At 60.2% G+C, this 15636-nt stretch overlaps 1 protein-coding gene across 1 annotated transcript; it reads left to right on the forward strand.

Moving 5' to 3' along the window:
• The first annotated feature begins 78 nt into the window (after positions 1–78).
• CTSH (cathepsin H) lies at positions 79–14522 on the forward strand. Its single transcript, XM_035024290.1, has 12 exons — positions 79–228; positions 4390–4421; positions 5072–5177; positions 6024–6094; positions 6690–6794; positions 9230–9316; positions 9733–9788; positions 10874–10955; positions 12060–12128; positions 12403–12509; positions 13303–13428; positions 14110–14522. Exons 1-12 carry the CDS (start codon positions 138–140, stop codon positions 14183–14185), a joined length of 1008 nt encoding a protein of 335 aa, XP_034880181.1. The 5' UTR covers positions 79–137; the 3' UTR covers positions 14186–14522.
• The last annotated feature ends 1114 nt before the right edge of the window (positions 14523–15636 follow it).

The raw sequence follows: 15636 nt of genomic DNA on the forward strand, positions 1-15636 counted from the left end.
CCGCCAGTCCCGCCCCCGGAGTCCGCGAGTCCCGCCCCCGGAGCCCCGCCCCGCCCCCGGGCCCCGCCCCCGCCCCCGCCGCTGCCTCGGCCTCGTTCCCGGGCGCCCGCAGCCAGTCCGCGGGCCGAGCCGCCACGATGTGGGTCGTGTTGCCGCTGCTGTGCGTGGCCGCGGGGCTCCTGGGACCCCCGGCCTGCGGCGCCACCGACCTCTACGCGACCTCGTTAGGTACGGGGAGGGGGCGCCGCGGGAAAAGGGCCTCGCAGGGCCGGCCGGGTCCTCGGAGGACTGCGGGGTGGGGGGCACCTGGCTGGGGGCAGCGGGGCAGGGCCTTTCCGCGGCCCCAGGACCAGGGCCTCCGCGCGTGGGGACCCGGGAGGGGTGAACTGCGCTACGGGAGGCGTCGGGAGGAGCGGGAGGTCTCAGAGGGCGTCTTGCATGACCAGAGGAGCGGTGGGCTGGGGGCCCGGGGTCCCCCTGGCGCAGGCCGCTGCAGGGCTTGGAATGCCAGAGAAGCCCGCAGCCCCCGTGCGTCCACGCCCAGCCTGGGGACACAGAGGACTTCCATGCCCCCTGCCAGGGTGAGCAGGGGCTTTCCAGCCTTTCTGGCAGCTCCCCGGGGATCCCCATGGGCGCCTTGAGAGTCTTTCTGTAAAATGGGTTGGCTGGGCTGTGGCGGGAGCGACGTCTGTTCTAAGCTCTGAAACCCGAGGGCGGCTCTCCAAGCGCGGGGCGCTGTGTCCGACACCAGGAGTCGCCTGTAGGCCACGTGCGCTGTGCCGGGTCCAGCTGCGCTGTTCTTGCCGCCCTTCCCCTCCTGGGGGTCTAGGCGCCTCCCCAGGCCGGAGGCCCTTCCCTGTGGGTCTTCCTCCTTCCCTGCTGCCGCCCACCCTCAGCCCACCACCCGAAGGCTCTGAGCTCACAAGACTACCTGCCCTACTCACCCTGGGCACAGGGAAGGGTTGTCAGAGAACAGCCTGGAGACGGGACGAAGGTCACTGAGGCTCAGACTCTGCTCACTCTTCTCTACTCATTTGTACAAGAAGGGCCCCCAGGCTCGCAGCCCTGGGGGCCGGGAGCGGGGCAGCTTCGGATCAGCCCCAACTGAAGAAAAGCCCAGTGCCCCGGGGCTTTGCTTCACCCTGGCTGTGTTGGCGCCCAAGCCATCCCAGCTCCAGAGCAGGGCTCCGTAAGCTTTTTCCGTCAAGGGCCAGATGGTAGATATTGTGGCTTGTGGGCCATACTGTGTGGAGCAACTCCTTAACTCGGCCCTCGAGAGCGGCCGCAGAGAGTGTGCAAATGATGAACCTCGCTGTGTTCCCGCAAACTTCTATTTATGCACGCTGAAATTTGAATGCAGATGATTCTCCGGTCTTACAAAATGTCATATATTTTTTTCAATCATTTGAAAGTATAAAAAAAACATTTTTCAGTTTGCCATCGTTTGCTGACCCCTGTTCTCCAGGCTGCCCACACAGTCCCCCAGACAGGGCATACATAGATGTACTTCTCCCAGAAGTCACAGTGGATTTGAAATGGGTCTGTCTGAGGTTGGGGCCCTGGGCTCAGCAGTAGATCCTTCTGGCCCAGCCCAAGAGCATCTCTAGCTTTTTCTTCCACTGACCTCCTGTGAATGAGAAATAGCCTGGGCTTGTCATGCCTGCATGTCGCTTTTGAAATACCCCAGAGGTGAAGGCTAGTCAGTGGTCCTGAACTCTATCCTGCCTGAAATCCTGCTGGGTTGAGGTCTGCCTTCCTCTGAAGCCATCCCACTGCAGCAGGGCCCTGTAAACAGGGTTGGGGATCCTACAATCTTCGCAGGATTGTCTTGGGGAAATGGGCGTTTCTTCCCCAGGGAAAATGGCTGTAGCTTGGTTCCTAGGATAGATGTGTGACCCACAAAGGGAAATCAGCATGCTGAGCAGCATGATCTCCAGCCTGGGGAGCGGGGGGAGTCCCTGGAGAAACACAAAGAAATTCCAAGTGACTGTGGGCACGGAGAGGGGATCCGTGTCCAGCCCCTTTATAAACATCTTCTTTGCCAAAACCGATCTGTGCCTCTCATTCCTCCTAAATCTGAATTTGTGGTTCTAAACACATCAGGGGCAGCAAAAGAGACAGACGATAACAAATCTTCTTCAAAACTGTTGTTGGTTCTTCAAGGAAACTGAAATTGAAGAAGAGAGGACCTCACCGAGGTATCAGCTGATGGGGTCTTAGAGCGTCATGTGATTGAGGTGTAGGAACTGAGAAACCTTGCTGTAAAAATTGCCTTCTGTTCCCGGAAGCAATAAGTAATTAGGGATTGGCTTATTTAGCAGGATTTCTGAGTCTTTTGACCTATAAAAAAACAAAGACCAGGGGCATCTGGGTGGTTCAGTCAGTTGAGTGTCTGCCTTCAGCTCAGGTCATGATCCCAGGGTCCTGGGATCGAGCCCCGCATGGGGCCCCTGCTCAGCGGGGAGTCTGCTTCTCCCTCTGCCTCTCCCCTCCCCACCACCCCACTCATGCATGCATGCTCGCTTGTGCTCTCTCTCTCAAATAAATAAAATCTAAAAAAAACCACAAAGACCAGAATTAATGCTGACCCACTTAAAAAAAAAAAAAAGGAAATATTCACCCATGAATTTATAAGTCCATGAGGGGGGTTTAGTTAGTAAAGTCCTGTTGATCTCATTAAGAGATGCATTTCTTTTTTCTTTTTTAAAAGATTTATTTATTTATTTTAGAGGGAGAGCGTGGAGGGGAGGGCGGGCAGAGGCAGAGGGAGAGAGAGAATCCCAAGCAGACTCCACGCTGAGCACAGAGTCTGACACGGACCTTGATGCCACGACCCTGAGATCAGGACCTGAGCCAAAACCGAGAGTCAGACCCTTAACCGACAGAGCCCCCCAGGCGCCCCAAGTGATGCATTTCTGACACAAGTTGACTTTTTATGTTTGACGATTACTTTTCATAATGTATAATATATTTGAAATATTTTATTTTATTTATTTATTATTTTTTTTTTTAATTTGACACACACAGAGAGAGAGAGACAGCGGGAGAGGGAACACAAGCAGGGGGAGTGGGAGAGGGGGAAGCAGGCTTCCCGCGGAGCAGGGAGCCCGATGCGGGGCTCGATCCCAGGACCCTGGGATCATGACCTGAGCCGAAGGCAGAGGCTTAACGACTGAGCCACCCAGGCATCCCTATATTTGAAATATTTTAATCAGTTGGGGTGTTGATGAGGAGTATTCAATTTAGAATAAATTCATATAATGTTCAGAGATGTGTGAGTCACAGGAAGCAAAAGTACTTTCAGTGTATACTTTTTGTCCTGTGGCTGCATCCAAGGATGGTAGGGCATCCAGTGTAAACATACGCTTCCTTAAGTGCGTGTTATTGACGGCGGGTGTCAAATCAGATGGTACGCAGATTCCCTCGGCTAGCTTTAAAAGAAGGATGTGGCAGTCTTATTTTAAAATGACAGTATTTAGGGGGCACCTGACTGGCTTGGTCCGTAGAACGTGCGACTCTTATTACTCTGAGGATCGTGAGTTCAGGCCCCACCGTGGGCGTGGAGCCTACTTAAAATTTTTTTAAAAAATTAAAATGACGGGCGCCTGGGTGGCTCAGTTGGTTAAGCGACTGCCTTCGGCTCAGGTCATGATCCTGGAGTCCCGGGATCGAGTCCCGCATCGGGCTCCCTGCTCGGCAGGGAGTCTGCTTCTCCCTCGGACCCTCCCCCTTCTCATGTGCTCTCTTTCTCATTCTCTCTGTCTCAAATAAATAAATAAAATCTTTAAAAAAAAAAAATTCTTAAAAAAAAAATTAAAATGACGGTATTTCCAATAAGCTGGAATACATTCTTTGTGGCTGTTTAAATTTAGGATGAAATTTTAGGTAACTCAGACATACACAAGGGCAGGTAACCGGGGGGGTCCTTCCACAAACAGCAGGCCCACCTGCTTTTGTGCCCCAAGTCTGCTGGGGCAGAGAGCACCAGACACGGCGAAGTCCAAGGTACTTGTTACCTGTCCCTTGAAGAAAAATATGCTGACCCTCGGAGTATATGTTTTTTAACTAACTGCGTGCTGAAATATATCATATAGAAAAGTACACCAGTCGTTAAATCACGTTTCAGTGAATTTCCACAATCCACGCGCCGTTGTATGAGCAGAAGCAGGTGAAGACGCCCGCACTGGGGACATCCCCCGTCCTGACTGTCGGGAGTTACCTCAGTTGCCACCACCCCTGCGGGACGAGCTGGACTTCTGCATTCTGTCACCTAGTTTCCTGAAATGCAAATCGGCTCCCAAGTGCCCCGCTTGGCTGAAGGTTCCACTTCATGGCCAGGCGCCCCGGCCTCATTTCCTTCTTTCTTTTTTTATTTTTTTCTTTTTACAGAGAAAGTTCACTTCAAGTCATGGATGGTGCAGGTCAGTGCTCAGCTTCTTCCTGAAGCTTTTCATTCCTCGGTTGCCTGTTACCTAACCCGACTGTGCCAGATTGGAGACAATGGGGAAGGCTTTTCCCAGCCCACACCCCTGGGTCTTTCGGGACTGGGAATTGGCCAAAGTGGGAGAGATCCGGTTAGGTCCACGCCTTCCAAACAGTTGTCCCCAGTGATGAAGGTGGCTGGCAGCCTTCCAGCCTTGGGACCCGTGTCCATATTTTGTATTCAGGGACGTTGCGTGTTGGCTGCAAAGTTAACTGGAGAACTCCAGTGCACGTGCTTTTGCAAAAGGGTGGTTTTTGCCAGAGACGGGAGCCAGCCCCGCCGTGGCGCCCGTGGAGGGCCTGCACTCGGCATGTCTCTTCACCAGGGCCTCTGGGATGCCGGCTGATTTCGGGCAGCTGCGAGGCTTCGGGCTGGCCTCAGGGCCCTGGGGCCCGGCGTGTGCCTTGTAACCTCCCGACTTCCACAGCTGAGACCCGCGGCACTGTCCTGCCTCCTAACGCGGCTTTGGCTCCAGAATCGTGCTGGAAGGAAAACCTCCGTCCCTCCTCTTAGAAAACAGACTGTCTCCTCCTGGTGAGCTGCATCTTGCTTCCGTGACTTACCGCAAGCTGATGTGTTTTGTTTTAGCACCAAAAGAAATACAGCTCAGAGGAGTACCACCACAGGCTGCAGACGTTTGTCAGCAACCGGAGGAAGATAAATGCCCACAACGCTGGGAACCACACATTTAAAAGTACCGTGGGCTTGCCCTCCTGCAGGCTCCTCGCGGCCGCGTCTCAGAAACCAGTGATGACTGAAGGCCCACCGGGGACTTAGGGTGGAGGGATGGTCAGAGCGCAGGGCCCGAAGCCGTCCCGAGCTGACCTCAGGTTCTGGCTCTGCTGTTGGTTCTCGGAGGTTCAGTGAAGCTCGGTGCTGGTGGCCCGCTGGGTGGTCGCAGTTTACGGGAGACGCTGTACAAGCCCCACCCGTTCCTGCCAGCCCAGGGTCCGTCCCGGACACCGAGCCCTGCCCGTGGACTGCTGGGTGGCAGAACCGGGCTCTGGCCTCAGACACACACGCAGCGTCAGGCACGTTGTGAATGTGGGCAACAGGCATAAGATGGGGAAGCGGTGCCCGCATCTCATTTGTGTCCACATCTCATTTGTGGGACCGTGGGGGGCCAACGAGCGTCTCACGTTCTACCCGGCTGTCGTGGGGAGGTGCAAACACTCCCCGCCCCAGGCCGATGTGGGGACCGGAGGGGGTGCAGGTGGGAATGCACCTGGGCAGGCTCCTCACCGGGACGCCCACGGACTCTCCGGGGGGTCTACACGCTGGGTGCCCGGCCCCCCCCACGCTACCCGCACCCACAGCCCCGCCGTGCAGCCCAGATGTGTGTAGCTCTGAAGCCCAGAGAACGTTGACCCTGGTATAGTCAGTTAAATTCCATTTAAAACCTAAAAAGAAGCCAGTTGCTGCAGCTAGAAATAGGACCCAGGTTAACTTGGGGTTTCTTGGTTTTTTTCTGTTTCTTTATGACTGTCTTATTGAGCGCCTCTTTTTTCTTTGGGTTTTTTTGTTTTTCCTTCTTTTTCAGTGGGGCTGAACCAGTTTTCAGACATGAGCTTTGCTGAAATAAAACGCAAGTATCTTTGGTCGGAGCCTCAGGTAGGTGTCGTTCCTTGTGACCAAATCTGACTCTTTCCACTCGGACCTTTGGAATAAGTTCAGAGTCCACTCAGCTCCCAGCCAGACTGCGCCCCACCCAGCTTCAGGGGGCCCCAGGTTCCTGGGGAGTCAGTGGCTCCCAACGGTTGCTCAGTCCACGGCCCTGGCCTCAGCCACGTGGGCCCCGAACTTAGGGTTGCCGGAGAAAACACAGATGCACAGTTAAAACAATTTTGAAAATAAAACTGAATTTCAGGTAAATAACACCTAGCCTTCCAGGGTAAATCCATCATAAATACTGGGCAGGACATACTCTCGCTATAGTTACTCCTCGTTTATATGAAGTTAAAACTGAACTATGTGAACTGTATTTTTATTTGTTAAATCTGGCTCCCTGGTCCTCGCCGCCCCCCCCACCCCGCCGGTGCTCCCAGAGGGACAGGTCATCTAGCATTTGGACCCAGCAGGTGGGGGCAGGATGGTTCTTAGAGAGATAGTCTTTCTCATGCTCTCTTGGTGATTCTGTTTTAATTGCACACTTTTCTATCAAAAAAGCTTTTCGTTCTCCTGAAAGAATTGTACTTGGTCCTTCCAGAATTGCTCAGCCACCAAAGGTAACTACCTTCGGGGGACTGGTCCCTACCCGCCCTTCGTGGACTGGAGGAAAAAAGGGAAGTTTGTGTCACCGGTGAAAAATCAGGTATGGGCGGCCACCCCCATCCTTTGCCCACAAAATAGCCACATTCGCAGACAATACACCAGGAAGAGAAAGTCAGAAGGAGCCCTGAACTGTGGCAGGTGTACCCCCAACTCTGCTTTTCCTCATCCTCCCTCCAGCTGCCTTCCTCCAAAAGGCTGGGAGGTTATGAGGTCCGTGGGCTGCTCTGGAGGAAGAAACGGTCCCTCTTTATTGGACTGCAGTTCACCTGCACCCCTGCCCGGAGTTCCCACTGGCCCAGGCCTCAGAGTCGCCCGAAACATCATATTCCCTGTACCCTGAGAGATGGGACACCGGGGCCCCTGATCTGCAAGGCCCGGCCCAGCCGCTTTCCCTCCGGGTGGTGGCAAAAACTCAGCAGGCAGTGATGCCAGCCTTCTGTACGCACTCCGGCCACGGGGAACAGTGTGTGTCCCGCGTTCTGCACCCACAGAGCTGCGGACCGGGCGGCTGGCTCTGTCCCAGAGAGTCTGAGCCCGCCCCCTGCTGTCCCCCTGCCCACTGTGTCCCTCCCTCCAGAAGGACGTCATCCTCTTACCTCCAGAAAATGGGGGAAAGTTACCCTCCTGGAGACACTGGCCTTCCCGTTGAAAGTCTCTCTGAGAAACATGTTCTCCTTGTCCTTCAAGCCGGGGGGCACGGCATCCTATCCTCCCAGGCTCGGGGTTCCCGGAGCCTGCGAGAGATCTGGACACTTACCCCAGCACCCGGGAGCCAGAGTGACTCCCCTCCCAGCACCAGGGACAGAACAGAGCCGCGCTCTCCCCCACCACCCAGACGCAGTTTTTAGACCATCTAAGAATCCCAGGACAGTTGGGGTTTTTTTTAAGATTTTATTTATTGGGGCGCCTGGGTGGCTCAGTCGTTAAGCGTCTGCCTTCGGCTCAGGTCATGGTACCAGGGTCCTGGGATCGAGCCCCGCATCGGGCTCCCTGCTCGGCGGGAAGCCTGCTTCTCCGTCTCCCACTCCCCCTGCTTGTGTTCCCTCTCTCGCTGTGTCTCTCTCTGTCAAATAAATAAATAAAATCTTAAAAAAAAAGATTTTATTTATTTGAGAGAGAGAGAGAGAGAAAGAGAATCCCAAGCAGACTCCTGCTGAGCATGGGGCTCGATGTCACGACCCTGAGATCGTGACTTGAGCTGAAACCACGAGTCGGCCACCTAGTCGACTGAGCCAGCCAGGTGACCCAAGAATCCCATGACAGTTTAAAGCAGCGGGTTTTCGGTGTGGAAGCCTGAACGTGCTCACTGTTGGGCAAGTAGGCAGGGACGTCCGTCAGGAATGTTCCCGGGCCATCAGGCGGACTGGGCCGCCTGGGTGTGGGGGCTGGACGGAGGCGGTCGCCCGTAAGCTTGTGGCATCTCTCTGTGGCCACCATGCGATGTAGACGCAGCAGCAGGATCTAACGTTAGCTTGGCTGCCCCTCGAGGGCTTCCCACTTCACAGAGCGGTAAACAAGGGCGAGGGGCTGGCCCGGCGGCTGGGCAGACAGGGGACACAGGCGACTCCAGAGCAGGTCTCCGCTCCCAGTCCAGCGCCCGTGGCTCGGCCTGCTCTGCCACCTTCAGCCGGGCCAGGCCCAAGCCTTGACTGGCCAGAGACACTCCAACAGGGTTGTCCCCGTACCGACGGAAGGATGTGGGACAAAGAGACCAGAGGGAGGCCAGCAAGCTGAGAGGGCCGACCTCCTGAGGGCAGGGAAGGGGATGGGTGGTGAGAGGGATTCGGGAGGCAGAACCATGCAGGGAAGAGACAGATGAGCCGGCAGGCCCACATCTGCGCCTCTGACGGCCCTGGGAAGCAGGCACGCGACCCCGTTTTCCAGATGACGGAGTGGAGGTTGAGCGGTGGGAAGTGACCTCCTGGCTCGCACAGCGGGCACATGGCAGAGCCGGGACTGGAACCGGGCAGGCACGCTCCGGTGCCCAACCCTCGTGTCCAGAGCCTGGTCCGTGACTGTGGCAGGAGGTGGGCGGGCGAGGGGGGGGCGAGCCCACAAAGGCAGGTGTCTGGGCCTGGATGGGGGTCAGGGCTGGTGCCAGGCTTGAGGAGTTGCTAGTTTAATTGCGAGGACTGTGGGTGGAATGAGGTTGGAGGCGGGGCGGTGGCAGAGAAGGTTCTGGAAACAAGACTTGAGTGAGTCCTTCTGAGAAACCCTGGGGAGAAGAGGAGACGGCGTAAGATTCAGACGCAGAGGGAAAGCCAGCAACGCACAGAATGGCCAGTGGGCTTGGTCTGCGAGGGGCCGGGACTGGCGGGCGCTGGTGGGCGCTGGTGAGGCTGGTCACCTCAGCGGCCATGTGGAGGACCCTGGCCGCACAGGGCCCGCGAGGGTCAGCGTGGACGGGAGCCAGGGGTTCTCCCGGGCCTGCATCCTGGGGTCCCCGTGACCGACCCCCGACCCCGGCCTCCCTAGGGCGGCTGCGGCAGCTGCTGGACCTTCTCCACCACGGGGGCCCTGGAGTCCGCCATCGCCATCAAAAGTGGGAAGCTGCTGTCTTTGGTAAGCAGTCTGCCACTGGGGTCACCTCCCGAGGTCACAGCTTCGCCCCAAGGCCTGACAGGGGGGGCCGGGTGGGCCCTCGGGCTCCTTTAGGGCTTCAGGTGGGGATGCTGTCTCCCTGGACATCAGGCCCCCCCGCCTCGTGGACATTCAGCCTGTGAAACCGGACGCCCGTTTTCCTAGAAAGGAACGCGGCTTGTTGAGGAGGCAGCCCAGGGCTCGTTGCCGGGGGGCAGGCCTCTAGGAGCTGTGCCCTGCCCGGGCCTCCCCGAGAGAGGGCCGGGCCTGTGTGTCCAGCCGCTGACCCCAGGGCGAGGGGCGAGGGCGGGCGAGGGCCGCGCGGGGAGGCGGAGCAGGGTCCGCAGCGGGCCTGGGCGGCGTCCAGCCCCCGCTCTGCGCCCCGTGCCTTCCTGCAGGCGGAACAGCAGCTAGTGGACTGCGCCCAGAACTTCAACAATCACGGCTGCCAAGGGTACGGCCCTGACCGCGCGTGGCCCGGAGCCCCCCTCCCTCCCCACGATCGCTTCTGTCGGCCCAGCCCCGCCCCGCCCCACGCGCTGTCACGACGGGGACGGTCACCTCACATGCCTGGGGTCGCTTGGCCAGAACGGGGCCCTCCACGATGTCCCCCGGCCCTCTCCCCACCGTGCAGGCGGCCCCGTCAGCCCCCGAGGCCAGCGGCCAGGTCCCCACACGGGTCTGGCTGGCCCTCCCGCACCGAGGGAGGTCCAAGCAGCCCAACTTGGCCGGCTGTGAGGGACCCGCTCGAGGTGACGTGCTCGAGCCTGAAGGCTGTGTCTACTGGACCTGCTTTCCCGGCCCCTTCCTAGAACGGTCGCCGGGGAGTCATCCCGTGTGCCTCGAGTCCGTGGCAGCCGTCCTGGCCCAGACGTGTGTCCAGCCCGGCCCCCTTCCCCCCGTGGCCCAGGCGGCCTGCACCTGCTCGGGCGGCAGCCGACCCCGCATATCGGGGTCTGTGCGCTAGCTCCGGGAGCACCTGGCTGGGCCCTGGGGGTACGGCAGCCAGCGCAGCGCGAGGGGCTGACATTCTAGCCGGCAAGACCAGGAACAGCGTGCCGTGGGTCGGGGGTGCTGGGTGCCGGGCAGGGGGAGCGGGCGGGCCGGGGCTGCCGGGAGCCGTGGTTGGACGGCCGTGCGTGGATCCTGGGCAAGCTGTTCAGCCTTTCTGAACCCCAGGAAACGACTGCATCGGCCCCACGGGGTGGGTGAGGGGTCGGCAGTCACGTTTGTCGAGCACCGGCCAGTCGGGGCCCAGCGGCAGCCAATGCCCGGCGCTGGGCGGGTCCCCTCCGCCGTCCTGACCAGGGGCCTGGCCCGGGGTCCCTGAGGCACGTGCGGGCATCCGCGGACTCCAGGCGTCTCTCCAGACTCTGTCGAGCGCAGTCCTGGGGCCAGGCAGGTGGGGCGGCTCCGCTAGCCCACCCTGGACCCCGGAGAGCTTCTGTGCAGCCGGGCCGCGCCCCGGTCAAGGCCTCCAGCCCTGCAGGCGCCACCGGGGCCGGTGCAGGGGGGCATCTCTGCGTGTGCTTCTTGCAGGGGCCTCCCCAGCCAGGCCTTCGAGTACATCCGGTTCAACAAGGGCATCATGGGTGAAGACAGCTACCCCTATAAGGGCCAGGTAATGCGGTCTCGGCCTGCAGGGCTGCCCAGCGCTGTCCGCCTCAGCCTCGGGGAGCACCGTCTTCCCCTTGAGCTGCAGCAAGGCCCCTCCCACCAAAATCGTATACACTCGCCAAGTGCATTCCTGCACCCCCTCGGCTTGCCCGAGCCCAGCGCCCTCACCAGACCCGCGGCCTCCGGCCCGTCTCTGGCAGCCCCGTCCCCCCGCCCCCCGCGGCTCCCGTTCTCCCGGGCCCCCTCCCGCCGAGTCACCGGGGCGCCGGCCTCCGCCACCCTTCCCGCCCGTCAGCACCGGCCGTGCGGTCACTCTCACGCTGACCACGCTCTCCAGCACCTGCACCCGCTCTGCCCCGGGCCTGCTGCCGCCTCACCCCAGCCCGTCCATGGCCCTGTCTTTGCCCCCAAACCTGTGGCTCCACCCGCGTTTCCCCTCACTGATGACCAACACCAGCCCTCCCCAAACCTGCTGGCCCCTGGCGGGCTGACCACCCCAGACCCTCACTTGAGTTCCGCCTGCCAGCCATCGGAGGCCCCACACCGCTCCTGCGGTCCGTCCGTGACCCTGTCTCCTTCGTCCAGCTCTCCCGGGGCCGCCAGGTGGTCTCCCAGACCTCGCTCTGACCACTCACCTGCCTTGTGCGGCCCCTCGTAAACCTGGGGCTCCGGCCCAGCCGCTGGCTCGCTCCCAAACACCACGCCGTGCCTCCCGCCGTCCCCACCTTCTGTCCTGTCTCGGGAGTGCGCGCTCTTTCCTCCGTGTGACCTGCCCCCGGGCCTGCCTTGTGTCCGCGAACCCGTGCGCACCGGGACTGGCACTCCCGCCCCCGCCAGGCAGGCTCCTGCCCACCTGCGGTTCTCGCCGGGTCCCCCAGGCTCCGCGAGCCCACCTCCGCGGGAGGCAGTGCTGGGCCGGGTCGCCTCTGTGAGCTCCTTGAGGACAGGGGTGCCCCTGACCCCCTCTCGAGTGACCCCATCGCCCGGCCCCTGCGCTTGGAGCCCCGGCTGCGCAGACGCCGGCAGGCGGCACGGGGGAGGCCTGAAGTCTCGGCCTGGGGCTGGGCCCCCCTGAGTCGAGCTCCACGCCCTCTGCTGCCCTGAACAGGACGGTGACTGCAAGTTCCAGCCCAGCAAGGCCATCGCTTTCGTGAAGGACGTGGCCAACATCACCATCGTGAGTGGCGAGCCTCCTCTCCGATGGGCAGGGTGTTCCCGCGGGGAGGCCAGCGTCCAGCACGGCCGGCTGGGCAGTGGGTGCAGCAGGCCGGCTCGTGGCACATCCCTGGGACTGTGAGGAGGGGCAGCGTGCCCCTCGGTGGCTGTTTGGTCCCACACAGCCTTCTCTTCCTTCCGGACACCCGCGCCCCCTCGGGCGCCCATCCCTGCCTCGGGGCAAAGGGCCGTCTTTGGGAAGGGGGGCAGGGAGGTGCCAGGCTGTGTGTCCACAGAATGACGAGGAGGCGATGGTAGAAGCCGTGGCCCTGTACAACCCCGTGAGCTTCGCCTTCGAGGTCACCAGGGACTTTATGATGTACAGGAAAGGTGTCTACTCCAGGTGAGCCGCGGTCCCCGCAGGGACAGGGGCCGGGCAGCGTCCCCGTGGCGGGCAAGGCTGGCCCTCCATACACCCCACGTTGACCCTGCGGCCGTCGGGGAGGGCAGACCCAGCCCGAGGGCAGCAGCGGCCTCCAGTTCCGAAAACCCCATTCCGAGTGGGAGGATGAAGGAGCTGCTCTCAGGATCCAGGGCTGGGGGCTTCCCCCCCGAGCTGTTCTGGGACGGGCTCGCCTCACCCTTGCCCCCGGCCACTCGCCTGCCCCGCATCGTGAGCAGGCCCGAGTCCCAGGGCCATCCTGCCCTCTCAAGCCGTGGCCACGGAGATCTCAGATCCAGCACGTGTCCTCCCCATCCCCGCGCTGCCCGAGACCCCGCCACCCAGAAATGCACGCTCACCCGTGTGTCCTTGTGCAGCGGAGGCCAGGATCCACCTCCTGGGAGCGCTCCCTGGGTGCACCAGCCTCAGCCGCACCAGCGGCCCCCACCCCCCAGGGTCCGGGGTCAGCTGGGCTGGGGGACCCTGGTGATCTGGGCCCACTGCCCACCACAGCCACACTGAGGGGCCTTCCCAGGGACCCCCATCCCCACTGGGCTGACCCCCTCCTCGGGCTGCCTCCCCGCCAGATGCAGCTTCCCAAGGACAGGGTCTGGCACCGAGGGAACGGAGCGGATTCCCCGCGCTGGGAAACGCTGCTTCGGAGCCTCAGAGGACCCTCCTCGGACGGGGCTGAGCCGTCCCGATGCATTCCTCCTTCCTGCGTGTTCAAACCTTTTATATTTTCCATTTCCAGCACGTCTTGTCATAAAACTCCAGATAAAGTCAACCATGCGGTCCTGGCTGTTGGGTACGGAGAACAAAACGGGATACCCTACTGGATCGTGAAGAACTCTTGGGGTCCCCAGTGGGGGATGAACGGGTAAGCAGCGTCCAGGTCCCGTGTGCAGGGAGGGGCGTCATTGCTCAGGTCTGGGGGCCTGGGGGTCTCCTCCCTGTCAGGTACATGGCGTCTGAGCTGGGGCTGGTCAGCCGGGCCCCGGTGCAGGCCCGGGGGAGGAGCCCGAGGCTGAACCCCACACCCGAGATGCCCTCGTGCAACCCTCTCCTGTCCTGGGCCCCACATCCCGATGATTCTGTGTCGGGACCGTTGTCCCAGTAGGATCTGTGGGCGGGACCCAGCCGGCGGCTGGGAGGGCGGGTCGGAGAAATCCAGGCCGCAAGCTTATTGCTGACCCTTCACAGCCTCTCCCAGGGGCAAGGGGCTGGGACCAGGGGCCCCAGGTGCACACCCCGGAGGGGCTCCGTCGTGTCTGCTGTCAGACCCCGTGTCCTCGGGGGGCCCATGACGATTCCATCACTGAGCGAGGGCCTCGTGGGGGCTAAGGAGCCCCGGTAAATTGTGAGGACAGCGGGAGTGGACACAATACGGCAGCCAGAGGGACGGAAGGGAAAGTTGTCCAGAGTCAGGTCGGCGGTTTCCTGGCGATAAGCCAGGCCCTCACCCCTGGAGTCAGACCTTGGGGAATGGTAGAACATTCCAGAAAGGGCAGTGGTGAGGAAGCCCCAGCCAGGCCTAGCTCGTCTCGCTCTGTCCACCCAGGTACTTCCTCATCGAGCGTGGGAAGAACATGTGCGGCCTGGCAGCCTGCGCCTCCTACCCCATCCCCCTGGTGTGAGTGGAGGCTCCACGGCGGCCCACCCGCGAGCAAGGGCAGAGCGGGCCGGAGGTGGGAGGCCTGCCCTGCAGGAAGGGGGGCCCTCGCCCCTGTGCCGGGCCTGGAGGCCGTGAGAAAAAAGGAGAAGAGTCCTCCCCGCCCGCCCCCGAGCAGCAGGCCTACCCGTCTTCCGAGGCGAAGGAGGCCACCAGCTGTGTGCCTTAAACGTGCCTTGACTGACTCGAACCCAGACTCGAGAATGTTCTTTATTTCCCACAGGGACTGCTTCCCATGTGTGGACAGCACCCACGACTGTCTTTTCTGTGATCTTTACCCAATAAACATGTGGTGAACTCCTCCCCGGGCCAGGCCTGTGTGTGTGCGGGGCCCTCCCGGGACACAGGCCTGGTCCACCCTGCAGGCTCCTGTCCCCTGGGGGGAGGGGGGCATCCAGGGGCTGCCTGGCTGGGAGGATGGTGTGGGCACAGGGGTCACTGTCCACCCCGCGGGACGCCCAGGAGGAGGAGCAGGCTGAAGTCGAGACCTTGGTGGGTTGTGCCCCAGGGGTGGGGGAGGAGGAAACGTGCCAGGCTTGGCAGAGTCAGGAGTCAAACCCGGGCATCAGCCTGGAAGCCTGGACTTGCCTATGTGGCCTCTGTCCCCACACACTGGCCCTCCTGCCAGGACTGCCCACCCCATCCTCACCAACCCCTCCCCTGAACATGCTCCTGCCGGCTCCGCACCATCCCTTCCTTCTTGAGAACTCCGGGTCTCCGTTCAGAAGGTGGCCGCAGGATGGCTGCCACGTCCTGTGGCATCTGGGCTCCGGGAGCAGGGTCCACGGGCTGAGCTGGGGCTCTGCTCTTTGTCCTGCAGTTCACAGTTTCCCTTAAGATGAAGGCTCTCGTGTCATTTGGGCCACCTGGACAGCTAAAGGCTTGAGAACATTTGAAAAAAAAAAAAAAATGTGGTTTTTGATAAGGTTCATTTAGAAAATAACTGTATGGTTTCCATCTATTAGAAAATTCCAGTAACATGAGATGCTGCAACAACAAGACAAAGAGTTGTGAAACACAAGCAATTTTCCTTGATACAGTAGAGTCCTAGACCCACGGTCAGGGGTATTAAAGGCAGACATGTGACAGGCCCAATTCCAGCACTGTTGCTTCACATCAATCTGGAAGGTCTGGCCGCTGCAATGAGGGAAAAAAACAAATGAATGTCTGCAGACGGTATGACAATGTGGCTTAAAAACATCCAAGAGAGTCTGAGTAAAAACTCAGAACTAATAAACAGTTCAGAAAGTGGCTGGTTACCAGACACGGAAGACACAGAAAGTCAACAAAACCCAGAAGAAAAACACGTCCCATGACTGCAACAAAACTAGTGGCCAGAAGTTGCCATCAGAAAAATAACAGAAGTCTACACACTAAGAAAATGACACAATTATTAGAAGCGAAAGCAAGGCTTGA

The sequence above is a fragment of the Mirounga leonina genome, unplaced genomic scaffold (assembly GCF_011800145.1).
Source record: "Mirounga leonina isolate KUSES-001 unplaced genomic scaffold, KU_Mleo_1.0 Mir_178, whole genome shotgun sequence".
In the NCBI taxonomy this organism is placed as follows: Eukaryota; Metazoa; Chordata; class Mammalia; order Carnivora; family Phocidae; genus Mirounga; species Mirounga leonina.